Source organism: Mizuhopecten yessoensis, unplaced genomic scaffold (assembly GCF_002113885.1).
Source record: "Mizuhopecten yessoensis strain PY_sf001 unplaced genomic scaffold, ASM211388v2 scaffold10945, whole genome shotgun sequence".
Classification (NCBI taxonomy): Eukaryota; Metazoa; Mollusca; class Bivalvia; order Pectinida; family Pectinidae; genus Mizuhopecten; species Mizuhopecten yessoensis.
In genome coordinates, this window is record NW_018408800.1 from 334,972 (window position 1) to 350,552 (window position 15,581).

General features: G+C 35.3%; 3 protein-coding genes across 12 annotated transcripts in view; 1 reads left to right on the forward strand and 2 right to left on the reverse strand.

Annotated features, from left to right (window-relative positions):
• Positions 1-43: 43 nt before the first annotated feature.
• Positions 44-15,581, forward strand: part of LOC110463932 (solute carrier family 15 member 4-like) — a 44,631-nt gene continuing 29,093 nt past the window's right edge. The window contains exons 1-3 of one of the 7 annotated variants that reach the window (XM_021518884.1): positions 44-468; positions 3,616-3,728; positions 13,374-14,088. The gene's annotated coding sequence lies outside the window, so the exon portion shown is untranslated. Of the gene's footprint in view, positions 469-2,650; positions 2,994-3,615; positions 3,729-7,405; positions 7,472-11,422; positions 11,658-11,690; positions 11,754-13,373; positions 14,089-15,581 lie in introns of those variants that run through there. The other 6 variants (XM_021518882.1, XM_021518881.1, XM_021518883.1 and 3 more) reach the window with 6 other exon arrangements.
• LOC110463935 lies at positions 485-5,058 on the reverse strand. 4 transcript variants are annotated; one of them, XM_021518892.1, is made up of 4 exons: positions 4,881-5,058; positions 3,553-3,702; positions 3,236-3,265; positions 485-1,258 (listed from the first exon to the last, which is right to left on the reverse strand). In XM_021518892.1, exons 1-4 carry the CDS (start codon positions 4,888-4,890, stop codon positions 915-917), a joined length of 534 nt encoding a protein of 177 aa, XP_021374567.1. In that variant the 5' UTR covers positions 4,891-5,058; the 3' UTR covers positions 485-914. The 4 variants fall into 4 exon arrangements, with proteins under 4 accessions (XP_021374567.1, XP_021374566.1, XP_021374564.1 ...); XM_021518891.1 differs by lacking the exon at positions 4,881-5,058 and adding an exon at positions 4,057-4,163; XM_021518889.1 differs by lacking the exon at positions 4,881-5,058 and adding an exon at positions 3,825-4,023.
• Positions 7,484-11,202, reverse strand: LOC110463934. The gene is made up of 4 exons (XM_021518888.1): positions 10,991-11,202; positions 10,243-10,383; positions 9,885-9,929; positions 7,484-9,587 (listed from the first exon to the last, which is right to left on the reverse strand). Exons 1-4 carry the CDS (start codon positions 11,025-11,027, stop codon positions 9,016-9,018), a joined length of 795 nt encoding a protein of 264 aa, XP_021374563.1. The 5' UTR covers positions 11,028-11,202; the 3' UTR covers positions 7,484-9,015.

Here is a 15,581-nt window from a genome sequence, read left to right on the forward strand (position 1 = left end):
TCAACATACTTAAAGGATTAAGGTTTTTTTTACAGTCTGAACAACTCTGAACACTTTTCTATGTTTGCAAGCAAATGTAGATGCATTTACACATATCAATGTATATGATATACCATTGTGGTTCTTGATAGAAATTCCAATAGCAAGGGAGATAACTGTTATAAAATGAACCTTCTATTTTTCCATGACATACCCCTGGAGTATCGAGTATGGTGTTTCTGCTTATAGTCGTGTGCATGTATACACACAAGGAAATGTAACACTGGTTTCCTTCCTGCTGGTTAAGTAACAATGTAAATCATAAGTAACCAAACGGTCTTTACATCGATCAGAGTCATCCACTTGTCTACTTTCGTTTTATTGAAGCTTTTATAGAGAAGAAGGACGTGAATTATATGTGAAAATAATTATTTGCATCATCATTCAAGTATACAGAATTGCGAACAAAATAGACGTTTGGGAAGGAAAGTAAGTACAGTCCTTTACAAACTCAAATTTTATTGGGATAACATGCATGGTAAAAGTGAATGTCTTTTGTACATACATCTGTACAAATATGGTATCATTCTCTCACAATAACAACCTCCGTCCTTCAACACACAGGGAAATAACATCTCGTCTGGAACAGTCCACAGATTAATCAACATGACAAAGTTCGTTCACAGTGATATATGTAGATTTCTCGTGAATGAAAAGGGAAGAAAGTTAATCAAATTTTCAAGTTTCCATTCCTTTAAGAACGTGGCCGTGGGGCGGATCTGAAGTTGTGACAGGTGGTGGGAGAAGGGGTTGTGATTGGGCATGGGGTTAAAAGGGTGATGGTATCAAACAAGTTAAACGTGAAAAGCGGGTACAGGGATCCATCACCCACACCCACCCCAACCCCCCATGCTTTCCACCTTTATGCGATTTATTTACATCAGTTTTGCTTCCTCGTGATTTTTAAGAGCAGTAGGACCGAACTTTGGGTAATCCTTGGACTTATGTTCAGTTGCTTCTTCTTCGGTAACTTGAACAGGGTGTGGATCGATAGGAGTTTCTAGTAGCACTACTTCGGCCTCGTCATCATGGTTGTCTGTGTTCTCAGGTATAGTTTCATTGGTTCCGTTTTGGTCAACGAAACATGGTAAAAGAGGTTTAATCCGAATTAAATACTTCCGAAACAACGCTCCTACAAGAACTCCAATCCCTATGGTGACCAGAAGTGAGACCGCTATCACTGCAATAAGCAACGGAGGCATTTGATATGCTTCCGGCTCTGTAAATAAAAACAAATTAAGATCATAGTACATGTGTAAAATATAAAGGGGTGAGTTGCTTTATTTTCCGCTATAGTTACAATTTAAAAACCAATCATTTTAAAAGGATAAAAAATCGAAGTCACTTAATTGAACGCTATAACAACTTTTAAGTAGCTTGGAGGTATAAACCTTATTATCGACCCATCCATTATCATTTGTTACTGTAGCGAATAACAGAATTCTTTCACTCTTCCGTGTGTGTTTTAAGTTGATAAAATCACTACCGAGATAAATGTTTGGTTTGAAAACACTGGTCTAGATCGTGTTTCTAAATTAGTGTCGTACGATAAAACAAAATCGAACTCGTGTTAATTTAATTTGAGGTGCTGTTATAAAGATCGTAACAGTCATCATCACAATTAATATCATTGTTTTGATAATCGTTTCACCAACATTATACATTGACCTGCCTCTGTTTTGCAACGTTCCATAGATAAGCTTACATTTCCTTTAACGGTGGGTAGTTTCCACAGATTTTCTCAGTATTTCATTATATAATAATTCTGGTTATTTTTTTCATAATCAGATAACTGTTAAACTTTCTATAAATATCGCAGTGAATAAAAACTTCAAATATATCGCAGGAAAAGCAATAAATAGCCGTTTCAGACTTTGGCGCATAATACATTTCATGTAGCTGCATTCAGTGGAACCATATTCTTATAGATCATTCTATTAACGAAGAGGGTCAAATTTATAGCTTGGAATATATATTTTTATTGTCTGTACACGTTAAGGTAAGCTAAAAGCTGAGATGAAACCCCTGAATTTAAAAAATAGACCATTCATATACCAAACTAAGAATCAGTTTGCTAGGCCTATTGGTTAGCTTTAGATACCGTCTGTCAGGATCGGATTTAAAGCGTATCGAATATGCATCATACCATACTAATATCATATGTTTAGAATGATGAATATTCATTTAAAGCATTACAAAAGAAATATATGTCAACAACGGTTATTTATGTATATAAATAACCAGCGGGAGATTAAAGCATGATTTAAAGTGAATTGAGATAAATTGCTGCATGATAATCATTCGGAACTAAATGTATATATATATATATATAGGTTTGAAATATCGTCTTGTGAAGGAAAGTAGGACTACATTATGAATATTGAAGTATCTATAGGAAAAACTTTTTAATGGACTTTATGTTCTCAACATATTTTTTTATTGTAAAACTAATCATTTTCCTAATGGCACGACCTATAATTTAAGATTTAATCCGACTTAAGTCTTCAGCTGATTTTTATAAGCAACTTTTGGTTTTGAATTCCCAATGACGTGTGCATATCACGTGCTAAAGAGACCAATGAAATAACGTGTCACTAAAAATAACCAAGGAAGTAATACACTGCGGATGTAAAAGTTTTAACAATTTTTTTGTAATTTCCTCAAAATTATCGATAATAGTCAGAGTGTCGGTGAGCTCAATTACTTTACCATTACGACTATGTCACAGGCACGTGTTTACGGTCCTATGTTATTGTGTGAGAATATGTGTTTCAGTCATTATAGGATAATGGTTGCGACCTTACTGTATTTGTATAGTTTGTGTGATTTGAAAGATGTTGCCGGAGTCCGTATCCACACTTGGAGGTACTATTAAACGCCTAAGTCACCGAAGTTTGTCTCGATCATGGACTAAAAACGAGTATACGTCCTGTATAACGCCGACGAACAAAAAGGTAGTTTCGATATTCTGATCTATAAATAGAACACTTTAAACAAGGATACTATATACTATTTGTAGTAGGGTTTTTTCACGTGGTGCAACGTATTAGCAGTAGTCTTACACAATTTCGGGAGTTTGTTTAGAGGGAGGGTAAATCATTTTTAACACTCATGCATAACATTTTTTTCAGCATTTTCATGCGCTTTTTAACACAATATCATTTTTCGAAACATTCAACTATTATTTTGGACTTACGGTTTGGGGGTCTGTTTTTCAGTTCCAAGGCTAAAAAATAATAATGAAAAAAATTAGTTGTGCCCAAGCTGATGCTAATAAGGTAATGATGATAATATTCGATCGATACATATGTTCCTAAGTGTCTCACACTCATCATAAAATACGGTATTAACCACATGTAGTAGAATAAATTCCCCTGGAGCTAAAATCTAATGCACAAAGGCCTTTGATTGCCATCAACGTTAAACAAAATTAAACAAAACAAAACCTTTGATTGTCATGAAATAAGTTGAAATCACAAAAGAAAAGGGGAAAAGAGTCATTGTCACTCTTACCTCGACAATAATCCGTACAGTTGTATATGTGATCTGATGTGAAACATAATTTTTTCCATGCAGTTGCAGAACAGCTAATACAGAATCGTGAGAGATGGTCACAGAACTCTTCACCTGCCTGACAAGTAGCGCCAAAGCATGAAATACCATCTGTAAAATAAACAGCCCGTTAAACGGTAACAATCAAATCAATAGTTTGAAAAAGTTTAAACAATAAGCATTGAATTTAAAATGTTAAAAAAGGTTGGTAATGAGAGATAAATACAACATACGCATTGTACCTGTAGACATGCTTTACACGTAAATTTCAGGTGATTCCCCTCTTAACTCCAGGGTAATATCATTAGCTGTTCATCTGTCTATTTATGGAGGTCAATAATACGAACGCTATCGACAAATACTTAACCAAATAAAAGACATTTAAAAATGAACGGATACAATTTGTATATACTCGTAAAAAACAATGTTAACTTTTAAGATACATATAACAAAAGATATCATTACCCGAGACGGTGTTCATTCTGAATAATATCTTGATATTTCTGAATCTATAAATAGAACTAATCAGGAACTGCAGGGTATTTCCGCTACATGTGTAGCTATACTACATGTGAAAATGTCTTTCGTCGATCAGATTAGGTGGTTCAAAACTTTTGCAAAAATTAATAATGTATATACAATGTATCATTAAAAAAAAAAGATCATTCTTCTCTTTATTGTAAATGATATAATTTAGATAACGATTGACCGTTAGGGTTAACGTTTCTCTAAGCGAACCAGACTTTAACAATTGTTAAACAAGACATGTATGCTTTTATGCATTTGGCATAGTGAGTCTTACTGAAAAGTCACCACCTAGTTTCCTCCTTAATTTCATCCTTTAGGCCAAGTGGTTGATAGAATGCAAATCATAGTTCATTATAAGAACTTCCATATTTTATCTAAACAGCTTTAAAAAGTCTTAATCACCATAAATAAGAGTAAAGAACTTCTGTAGAATACTAAACAGGAAACTACATAACTCATTAAACACTTTTTGTTTACGTTATATTGCATACTATAACTTGGTTTAAGGTTAAGATGCATTGTACATCTATGTACATAGATAATAAAACAGTTTGAAGAGTCACTGTTAAAGTGATATAGCCAGTACTGGCTTCCCGAGGAAATGTATATTTCTGGTAACGTAATTCTTCATTTGCCTCACAAGTAAAAGAAGTCAAAAGAAACAAAAATCGCATTTACATATATTCAAAACTTCTACAATAATGAACAGTGCATTTTAAAAGCTGAAAAGGCTTTGTAACAAATATATTATACAACCTTACCTGGAAACATTGCTGTACTTTTCTGGTGATTTCCCTTCCCTTCCCGACGTCTAGTACATAAATCACGTGGTTTCGATTCAGACCGTAATTGACGAAAACGTAACCAAATAAATGCATTGCAAAAAGTATATATGTAATTTTACTTTGATTAACATGTAGGAATAAAATATAATCATATAGCATATATTACAATGAGACACCATTACCTGTGCTGGTGTCAAAATGGATTATTATATTTATTTATTTTTTTTTAGAAATTACGGGGTATTTCCTGAATGTATTTATATAACAACTCTAGTTGAGTGTGGATAACGTCTTATGTAAGTCACATGAGGTTGTTGAAAACTTAAAAGTGTTAAACAATATATAGCTTAAATGATTAAAATCAATTTTGAGAGAAATCTAATTAATGAAACCATAATTAGCGTTAAATGTGTCGCTAAGCTAACCATACATTGACGATTGGGTGCTGACTGTCAAACCAAATCTGTTCGAGTTGCTTCCCTTCGCCTAATAGATGATTGCAAGTTTATTGGAGGAAAGTAGAAATGTAGGACATCCATCACTAAAATAGATGTGTAATGAATTTGGAAACTGTCACGACTTCACCACCTTGTTTCAGTTACCTCCTTGCACATGTATCCCTTACCATCAATAGGTTATTACTAGAACGTACAAGTTCCAATTAAACAACTTCATAATCTCTTAATCACCATAAACAACAATTATAAACAACTCATAATCTCTTAATCACCATAAACAACAATTATAAACATCTCATAATCTCTTAATCACCATAAACAACAATTATAAACAACTTCAAAATCTCTCAATCATCATAAACAACAATTATAAACAACTTCATAATCTCTTAATCACCTTAAACAACAATTATAAACAACTTCAAAATCTCTCAATCACCATAATCAACAATTATAAACAACTTCATAATCTCTTAATCACCATAAACAACAATTATAAACACCTTCAAAATATCTTAATCACCATGAACAAGAATTATAAACAACTCATAATCTCTTAATCACCATAAACAACAATTATAACCAACTTCAAAATCTCTCAATCACCATAAACAACAATTATAAACAACTTCAAAATCTCTCAATCATCATAAACAACAACTATAAACAACTTCATAATCTCTTAATCACCATAGACAACAATTATAAACAACTTCATAATCTCTTAATCACCATAGACAACAATTATAAACAACTTCATAATCTCTTAATCACCATAAACAACAATTATAACCAACTTCAAAATCTCTCAATCACCATAAACAACAATTATAAACAACTTCAAAATCTCTCAATCACCATAAACAACAATTATAAACAACTTCATAATCTCTTAATCACCATAGACAACAATTATAAACAACTTCATAATCTCTTAATCACCTTAAACAACAATTATAAACAACTTCAAAATCTCTCAATCACCATAAACAACAATTATAAACAACTTCATAATCTCTTAATCACCATAAACAACAGTTATAAACAACTTCATACACTTCGGAATAAGAACCTCCTAAACTCTTAATCACCATGAAAAAATGTTAAGATTCTCTGCAGAATATTAAATCTTCCATATCAAATAGGGGAAAAACATCATTAATGATAAATGTTTGTTTGCGTAATGTTACATAAACAATATCATGCATAACTTGATTTCAGATAAAATTATATCCATTTAAATAATAAGTATACTTGGAAAGTTCACATTATAATGTTGAAGTACTGATGTGATAAAGAAAGTTTCTGTTCTCCGAGACCATGTATATTTTTCTAATATAAAAGTCACATAATTCTTAATTCTCCATCTGCCACTCAAGTATCTAATAAAAAAACCACGTGAAATATAACCAGACCGAATAGAAACAATGAAGTCAATATACAGGTATATAAGTTACATGTAGCTTAAACCATGAACAGTACATTTGAAACATTTGAAAGGTTAAGAACAGGAATTGGAAACAGTATATACAGATGTATCTGGAGACATTGTTGTAACTTGTTGGTATTTTACCTTCCAAACTCAAGAGTGATAACAAGCTGAAATTTTAAATTAACGTGTTCAATTTTGGTAATAAATTTCATTTTTAATAGTTTGAAATAACAATTACCTTTAATGCTGACCTGACTTTGAGAATTGATCCCCTGTTGTTAAAATTGATTATTTTTTTCGAGACTCCCTCTGCCAAGAGGAAACGTGTAGGGTAGCTAAAGTTAATATATAAGGAGATTCGTGACGATAAATATAGGTGTTGTACTTCATGAGCTTGTCATAAGTTTCTTCCTCTTGATTCATCCTGTAGACCTGTAGTTGGGGTTTGTCCCGAAAGGCAACAGTTTGTTAGAGAAACTTCCATTTTTCAACTAAACCGTTTCCTAACCTCTTAACCACCATACACAACGGAAAAGAACGTTTGGGAAACATTGAATCTCGAATCAGTATTTGAAATAATGTTTTCCCAGATTTTTCTTATATTGTCACAGGTGCGATAATTGTAACACAGGACGCGGTTGTATTTGACAGCCTCCTCAGCTTAAGGCCACATTAAGGTAAAATTTAAAAGATATTTTCATGATTATTAACACTTATAAGAATGCTATACATGACGTTTGACCTAATATGACAGCTATAAGATTATACACTCTCACCAAAGAATTTTTCAAAGAATTGAATTTGAAAATATGCCAATGACTTAATGCATCACGTTCATGAAGCTTGACATATTTTACAGTGTGGTTTGGACGCCGATTGATTAATAGTATGGTGACTTTAAGCTGCGGGAACCGCAACATTATTATCAACAAAGGATATGATTTCACAGCTACTCAACCAACTAATGGATGGTCAAAGTACCTTGTGTATATCAGTGTACATGGACAGACCGTAATCAATTAGCTGACTACATGACGTTGACTGTTGGCAGTCCCGAGTTTTAGTTTCACTCTTGAAAGGTTTTAGAGAAATATGTCTCTAAACTGAACTATGAGTGATCGGGAAATCTATGAAAACAAAACGTGTTCCCTAAACAACACAGTGTTGGTTAAGATACCGCTCAGTTAACAGAGATATTAAATTACTTCTAATAAAATGAAGAAGTTAACGAAATATATTCAATATCTCTTACTTACATCGGCGATTACTGATTTCTTCTAACATTATTTCAATAAAATAAAATAAAATAAAAACATAACTGTCATAAATTTATTTTAATGATGAAAAATAAGAAATATCACATGAATATAAAATTATATAAACGCGGCACAACATGAATTACATGGCTAACTATATGTTCAAAAAACCCATAGCACTTGGTTTAGAATAGTGTATTTTATATGACAATGGAATTCTGTTTCCCTCATTGGTGATAACACAGAGTGTAGACACAAATTAATCTAGAAAAAAGAGATGTATGAAGCACGGTATTACTCGATAGAATATTTAAGTTTTTTCTCTACTAATGCCCGCATTGAAACACTTTCTTACAAACCAGAGGCGGATCCAAGCGTATGGGGAATGTTCGTCCGGTGCCTCATTATGGGAGGACCGTTTCGGTATGAAGGGCGTTTCAGACAAGTTTTGCTTTGTTTACGTTAAAATTACAATGTTTTTGATTTTTTCTTTTTCTTGACACTTCATTTACACAAAACAAATCATCATTAGAATCAACATATAATTAAATTGTTGACCCCTAATGCAGTCAGGACACTGGCCGCCTCAATACACTAAACTCGTTCTCTGAACCCACCAATACAAGCAACAAGCAACGACTGGCACCATTCAAAAGAAAACAGGTAACGATATGTATTCAAATGTATGAATCGGTGGATTAACAAAATTTCTTATTCAAACAATTTTCACATGAGAAGCCTGGCATTTGACAACATATATGATTTGGAAAAATCATGGTCAGCTATAGGCGTATCATTAATTCATCAAAAAACGAAACAAAAAAATCGAATTTTTTCTCAAAATACATCTAAGTCTGTACACCGAAAAAGAGAGTTAATAACGTTATACATTGTCTCCTAACTCGACTTTTTTTCGCTGACGCACATTAGTGTTTTAATCTTCCCCCATAAGCAAAATCGGTGTATCATGTTGAGCTGACCGTGCCGTTTTGTCTGGGTTGGATCTCCCTAGGTTTCAGCACGTGACCATCAACGTGAATGGAAAGACCTTCGTCTCCAACCTCTTTGATTGGTTTTGAGATCTGGTAGTAATCTGTGTGGCCTTGGGTGGTGCTTTCAGGTAACGTTCGGGGAGTCCGTGGGTTGGCAGGTGGTTCGTTACGGATTGGTGGTATCTCCGTAGACTGGCATAGGCTTGGAAACGATCGCGATTCTTGTCCGCTCAAAAGTGACGTGACAGAAAGTCTGTCCGCGAAAAGAGACGCATCTGCTTGACTATTGTTCTTTGCCCTGGGGTTTTTATGATACGTTAGGCGGTCCTTTTGTTTAACAAACGTTTGGTCATTGTGTCTTCTGTTAAAGACGTTCAATATACGGCAAATGTTTTTCCTGATAACCATGGTAGGTTTATTAGGTCCGATTTTTCTGTAGAAACATATTAAGATGATGAGAAAGGCAAAAAACAGAGGGACAACAGCAGCCAACACGTACAAGGATGTGAAGTCAGGTTCTATGGATAGCTCCACAGCGGGTGCCACTAAAAATATACAATAATGAAAAATAAGATAATTTTATCAACTTTGCATTTGCCCTCGCTGCTAAAATATATGATGACGAAATATATATTTGGATATCTCGAATTCGAGACCCAATGGTTTCATTCTCGATATATAGGAATCCACGTCATTCCATAAAGTAATTGTCGCATCAAACATCAACTATTCAAACTGGCGGGGATAGGTGTGAGTAACACACTTGGATTATGGTATGGTTTAATGTATGTCAATCGATTTGTATTACTGAAATTAGCGATTTTGTTATATTAACAACTTACCCATGGTAGTCCCAGGTGACTGTGTGATTACATCGCCCATCATTTCTGTAACAAGAAGCATAGACTAATACAAGGGAGACAATTCAAATTAATAATCGGTACAAGAAAAATGTAATATCTCAGACCATTAAAGTTATGGACAACAAAAGGAGCTGAATTTGTCCTATGATGAATTTTTATGTCAATTTTTCCAATTAATACAAATCAAAACGGTTATAGGATTAAAAAAAAAAACAACGAAAATTACAATAACTTAATTAAATCGTATTTTTCAGTTGAAATAAAACGGATACCACACAGACAGATTGATATTCCACACCACTTTTGCCATACTGATGTTAATACTAGGTGGTCATACCTTTACAGACACGTGTACACCGCGGTTTATGTTTTTCCGTAAAACATGTATGAAGCCACTGGGCGCATTTGAAACAAAACCTCGACGGATGATCGCAGAAGGAATCTGCCCTGCACACGTCTCCGTAGCATGATTCGTTTCCTGGGGAAAAAACGTAATTTTTTAAGATAAAACATGTATGCGTCAAGTCAAGTAAAAAATCTTAATGTGATCAATACATACTGTACATTTTTATTTATGTCTGCGTGTACTTTCAATTCATATTTTTCATCGTTGATCCTGTAGATATCTATATTTCGTTGATCTTATAGCTATCTATATTTTAAGTTCACTTTATACTGAAACTTATCTCTAGCAAAATCAAATTTTCATATTCTAATGGTACATCTATTACATGGTCACGAATCAAGTTGCTAGTGCTGTACGGAAAATCCATGTTTGAATAATCAATTAAACTATTTGGAAATAGTGATGGTTAAGACAGGTATTCGATCAATGAGTTTACTTTCTTTCTTTTTTAATTCGGTAAAATATTAATGAAAATTATAATTATATGACATCGCAGGGAATATGCGTTTTCTCAATTCAAAATGTATATGTAAGCCCGTAATTAATCAGTCTCAGATGTTTCCCATTTGAAAGCTTTTACCATCTACATTTGTATTATTTTCTTATCGATCTCTATAAGATAATATAACCTAATATGAATGAATATGAAGGTTACAATGAAGGTTTCGATCAAACGTACCTGAAATGGCCATGTTTCTGGAGCTGCTCTGAGACATCTAGGGATTGGAGAAAAATCCCCGCTGCAAACCGGGGCCATTTTTAGGGGATACAAAGACACGCTTGCAATACCAAAACTTACTCTATATTTGATATCAAAAACAAGCAACATATGTTTACTTTATCATGCAAAACAGTCTTTTAGTTGTAAAATCAACATTTCATATTTTAAAAACAATTTTAATGGGACACGTTACAATAATTACCCCGAAAGGTCTTCTCGGGGATTCCCCTACTTCTCCAATGTACATATACTAAGTATTCTAATGTATCACCATCAATATTTAACGATACATTGTAAGTTTATTATTTCATTGACGTAAACATATATGTCTTTTCAAAGTAACGTCATTATTCAAGATGATTTCATAGACGTAACTGACCACACAAGGGATAATAATTTGGCGCGATTTTCGGAACCTCTCTATATGTACTTTCTACTTGGGTATAGTTTTCACAGCCACGTGATTTACCCGCATGTGTGACGGTCTGTGAGTCGATAAGGGAATAACTGAAGATGGAATTTATATTTTTACGAAATACGAAGACCGTTGACCAGAAATTAAACGTTAAATCCAGAGATCAGACATAGCCCTACTTCGTGACCCAGTTAATCACCCGGACAGAAGGTAACATAATACATGTATGACACGCACATGACTTTGTTTACATATGTTTACATGTGACAGCGACTTGTAATGTGACAGCCAGGGTGCGACATACACGTATGTATAATATTGTTCAGATATATGCCATACGCTGTAATTTACTAAATAAATTAGCTATGTCCACAGTATGAATTTAGCTAGTTACAATATAATATAAATACCATTTTAGTACATGTACGTACCGTGATGAGATTCTGTACTTGCCATATTCAGAGGTAGACTTTGATTACAGAAGGACAGTTTCTGGTTATTCAAAATTTACGTGATTATATTTCTAATTGTAAGTGTTATATGTATGTGATCTTTTCCAATTATACGATCATATATAGAATAATTGTATAAATTCACTAGAATTATATTTTATTTAATGAATTACTTTTAATTATACTTTTGAAATTTGTCGAATATGCATGCACACCTAACCATGCAATCCTTATTTACATAAGTAATTTATTCTTAGCAGGCTCCAGTCAACAAAACTTGATATTTGATTATATGAATTCAATAGCTGTCATAATGTATATATATATGTAAGCGGCCATAGCTTCTGACAACCTGCAGACAATTTTAATATGATGTGTGATGGTAGAGGAGGCGGAATATTAATGATGTAGTACTACATGTTTTAGAGCTGCGGTTAGATAGAATTTGAACAAGCCTTTCCTGTTTATAATTATGTATTTTAAATGTGTTAATTAACCTGGCTACAATACACCAGAGGTGGTATAATATTATGCAGATTATTGGAAGAAGCAGAAGACTTAATTCATATACATTTTGCAGTGTACACGTAGTTGTATGCTTGTTACTGTCACGGGTACCTCTGGTTCTAATTCCTTTTACCTGGGTACCTTTTAAGTAATATGCATGCAGCCCTGGGTTGGACTTCTAGAAGGCATATAGTATAAAGATTTGACCATGCAAGCTCAGATTCTAAATATTAATTTTCAAATTTTTGAAATAAAAAACAATTGTGGTTTTAGTATTCATGTTTATGTGTAAATACTGAAAGCACAATTTTATATCTACACCTTTTGATAAGTAGAATCAAACAATTTTTATATATGAAATACCAATAACCTACATAGAATATGACAGAAAATTTGAATGATTAAATTGTTTCAGGGGTTTTTAGGTCATCTCTTCATTTTGATAACATACGATAACTTAAGTATGTGTTAACTAGATTGTCATGCCTAAATCACCTTATAATCTGCCACCCCCCGCCCCAGTATAACATACATATGTAACAGGGAGCTGTTGTAATGGCTGCAGATAGATGTAAATACAAATATGTTCATTAATAAATGCAGATCATTACAGCCATGTGTTGCATTGCTATAATATGCACTGTCACAGCTAGATAGCTAGTCAGCATAACTTTATAAACATATATTAAAAACCATATGATTGCAGTGTAAATATTAATGTACTTGTGTGAATTGCAGCGATTGGGATAGGAAGGGGTTGAGGGGCCCAAGACATGTCCCTGCATTTTTGGGCCTCAGAGTCTACAAGCTGACACAAAAAATAAATAAAAAAAAATACAGTTAAAGTTTTGCCTCTGTCAACAGACTGCGTTAAAAAAAGATAACACGTACCAACATCAGAGCCTACTTTTTATGGGTCTTTGTCCAATAATTTAACTAACATATATATATATATTCATTATTACAGGTGGTAGTGCGGTACTGGTAACTATACAAATATAATTTGTCCTGCTGACCACCAACACGTAGCGCTGTGATGATGGACATCTGCAAGATGAAGCATACTCCAACCTGATCAAGCATACTCCAACCTGAGCAAGCATAATCCAACCTGAGCAAGTATACTCCAACCTGAGCAGGCATACTCCAACCTGAGCAAGTATACTCCAACCTGAGCAGGCATCCTCCAACCTGAGCAAGCATACTCAAATCTGATGAAGCATATATCAACCTGATCAAACAAACTCCAACCTGATCAAACAAACTCCAACTTGATCAAGCATACTCCAACCTGAGCAGGCATACTCCAACCCGAGCAAGCATACTCCAACCCAAGCAAGCATATTCCAACCTGAGCAAGCATACTTCAACCTGATTAAGCATACTCCAACCTGATGAAGCATATATCAACCTAAGCAGGCTGCCTCCAACCTAAGAAGGCATACTAAAACTTGACCAAGCATACTCCAACCTGAGCAGACATACTCCAACCTGAGCAGGCATACTCCAACCTGAGCAGGCCGCCTCCAACCTAAGAAGGCATACTAAAACTTGACCAAGCATACTCCAACCTGAGCAGGCATACTAAAAGCTGACCAAGCATACTCCAACCTGAGCAGGCATACATTTCGAGGCTCTCTCCTCTAACTTGATATCATTTGTCAACAGATATTTTCTATCAGGTTTGTTATCAGTTTTTAGCTCACCTGGTCCGAAGGACCAAGGTGAGCTTATGCCAATTACCGTGGCGTCCGTCGTCCATCCATCCGTCCNTCACCTGGTCCGAAGGACCAAGGTGAGCTTATGCCAATTACCGTGGCGTCCGTCGTCCATCCGTCCGTCCGTCCGTCAACAATTTCTTCTTCTTAACCACTGATTGGAATTCAACTAAATTTGACTGGCAGCATCCCTAGGTGGTGGGGATTCAAAATTGTACAAATGGTGGGGCTGACCCCCAAGGGGGCTGAGGGGCGGGGCCAAAAGGGGTCAATTTGGCTATATTGCTTTAAGCAACTTCTTCTCTGGAACTAAGAAGTGGATATCAACCATATTTGACTGGAAGCATCCCTAGGTGGTGGGGATTCAAAATTGTACAAATGATGGGGCTGACCCCCCAGGGGGCTGAGGGGCGGGGCAAAAAGGGGTCAATTTGGCTATATTGCTACAAACGACTTCTTCTGTAGAACTATGCCATGGATATCAACCATATTTGACTGGAAGCATCCCTAGGTGGTGGGGATTCAAAATTGTACAAATGGTGGGGCTGACCCCCCAGGGGGCTGAGGGGCGGGGCAAAAAGGGGTCAATTTGGCTATATTGCTACAAACGACTTCTTCTGTAGAACTATGCCATGGATATCAACCATATTTGACTGGAAGCATCCCTAGGTGGTGGGGATTCAAAATTGTACAAATGGTTGGGCTGACCCCCCAGGGGGCTGAGGGGCGGGGCAAAAAGGGGGCAATTTGGCTATATTGCTACAAACGACTTCTTCTGTAGAACTATGCCATGGATATCAACCATATTTGACTGGAAGCATCCCTAGGTGGTGGGGATTCAAAATTGTACAAATGGTTGGGCTGACCCCCCAGGGGGCTGAGGGGCGGGGCAAAAAGGGGGCAATTTGGCTATATTGCTACAAACGACTTCTTCTGTAGAACTATGCCATGGATATCAACCATATTTGACTGGAAGCATTCCTAGGTGGTGGGGATTCAAAATTGTACAAATGATCGGGCTGAAGGGCGAGGCAAAAAGGGTACAATTTGGCTATATTGCTACAAATGACTTCTTCTTTAGAACTATGCCATGGATATCAACCATATTTGACTGGAAGCATTCCTAGGTGGTGGGGATTCAAAATTGTACAAATGGTTGGGCTGACCCCCCAGGGGGCTGAGGGACGGGGCCAAAAGGAGTCAATTTAGCTATATTGCTTTAAGCGACTTCTTCTCTGAAAATAAGAAGTCGATGTCAACCATATTTAATTGAAAGCATCCCTAGGTGTCAGGGATTCAAAATTGTACAAATGATGGAGCTGACCCCCCAGGGGGCTGAGAGGCGGGGCAAAAAGGGGTCAATTTGGCTATATTGCTTTAAGCGACTTCTTCTCTGGAACTAAGAAGTGGATATCAACCATATTTGACTGGAAGCATCCCTAGGTGGTGGGGATTCA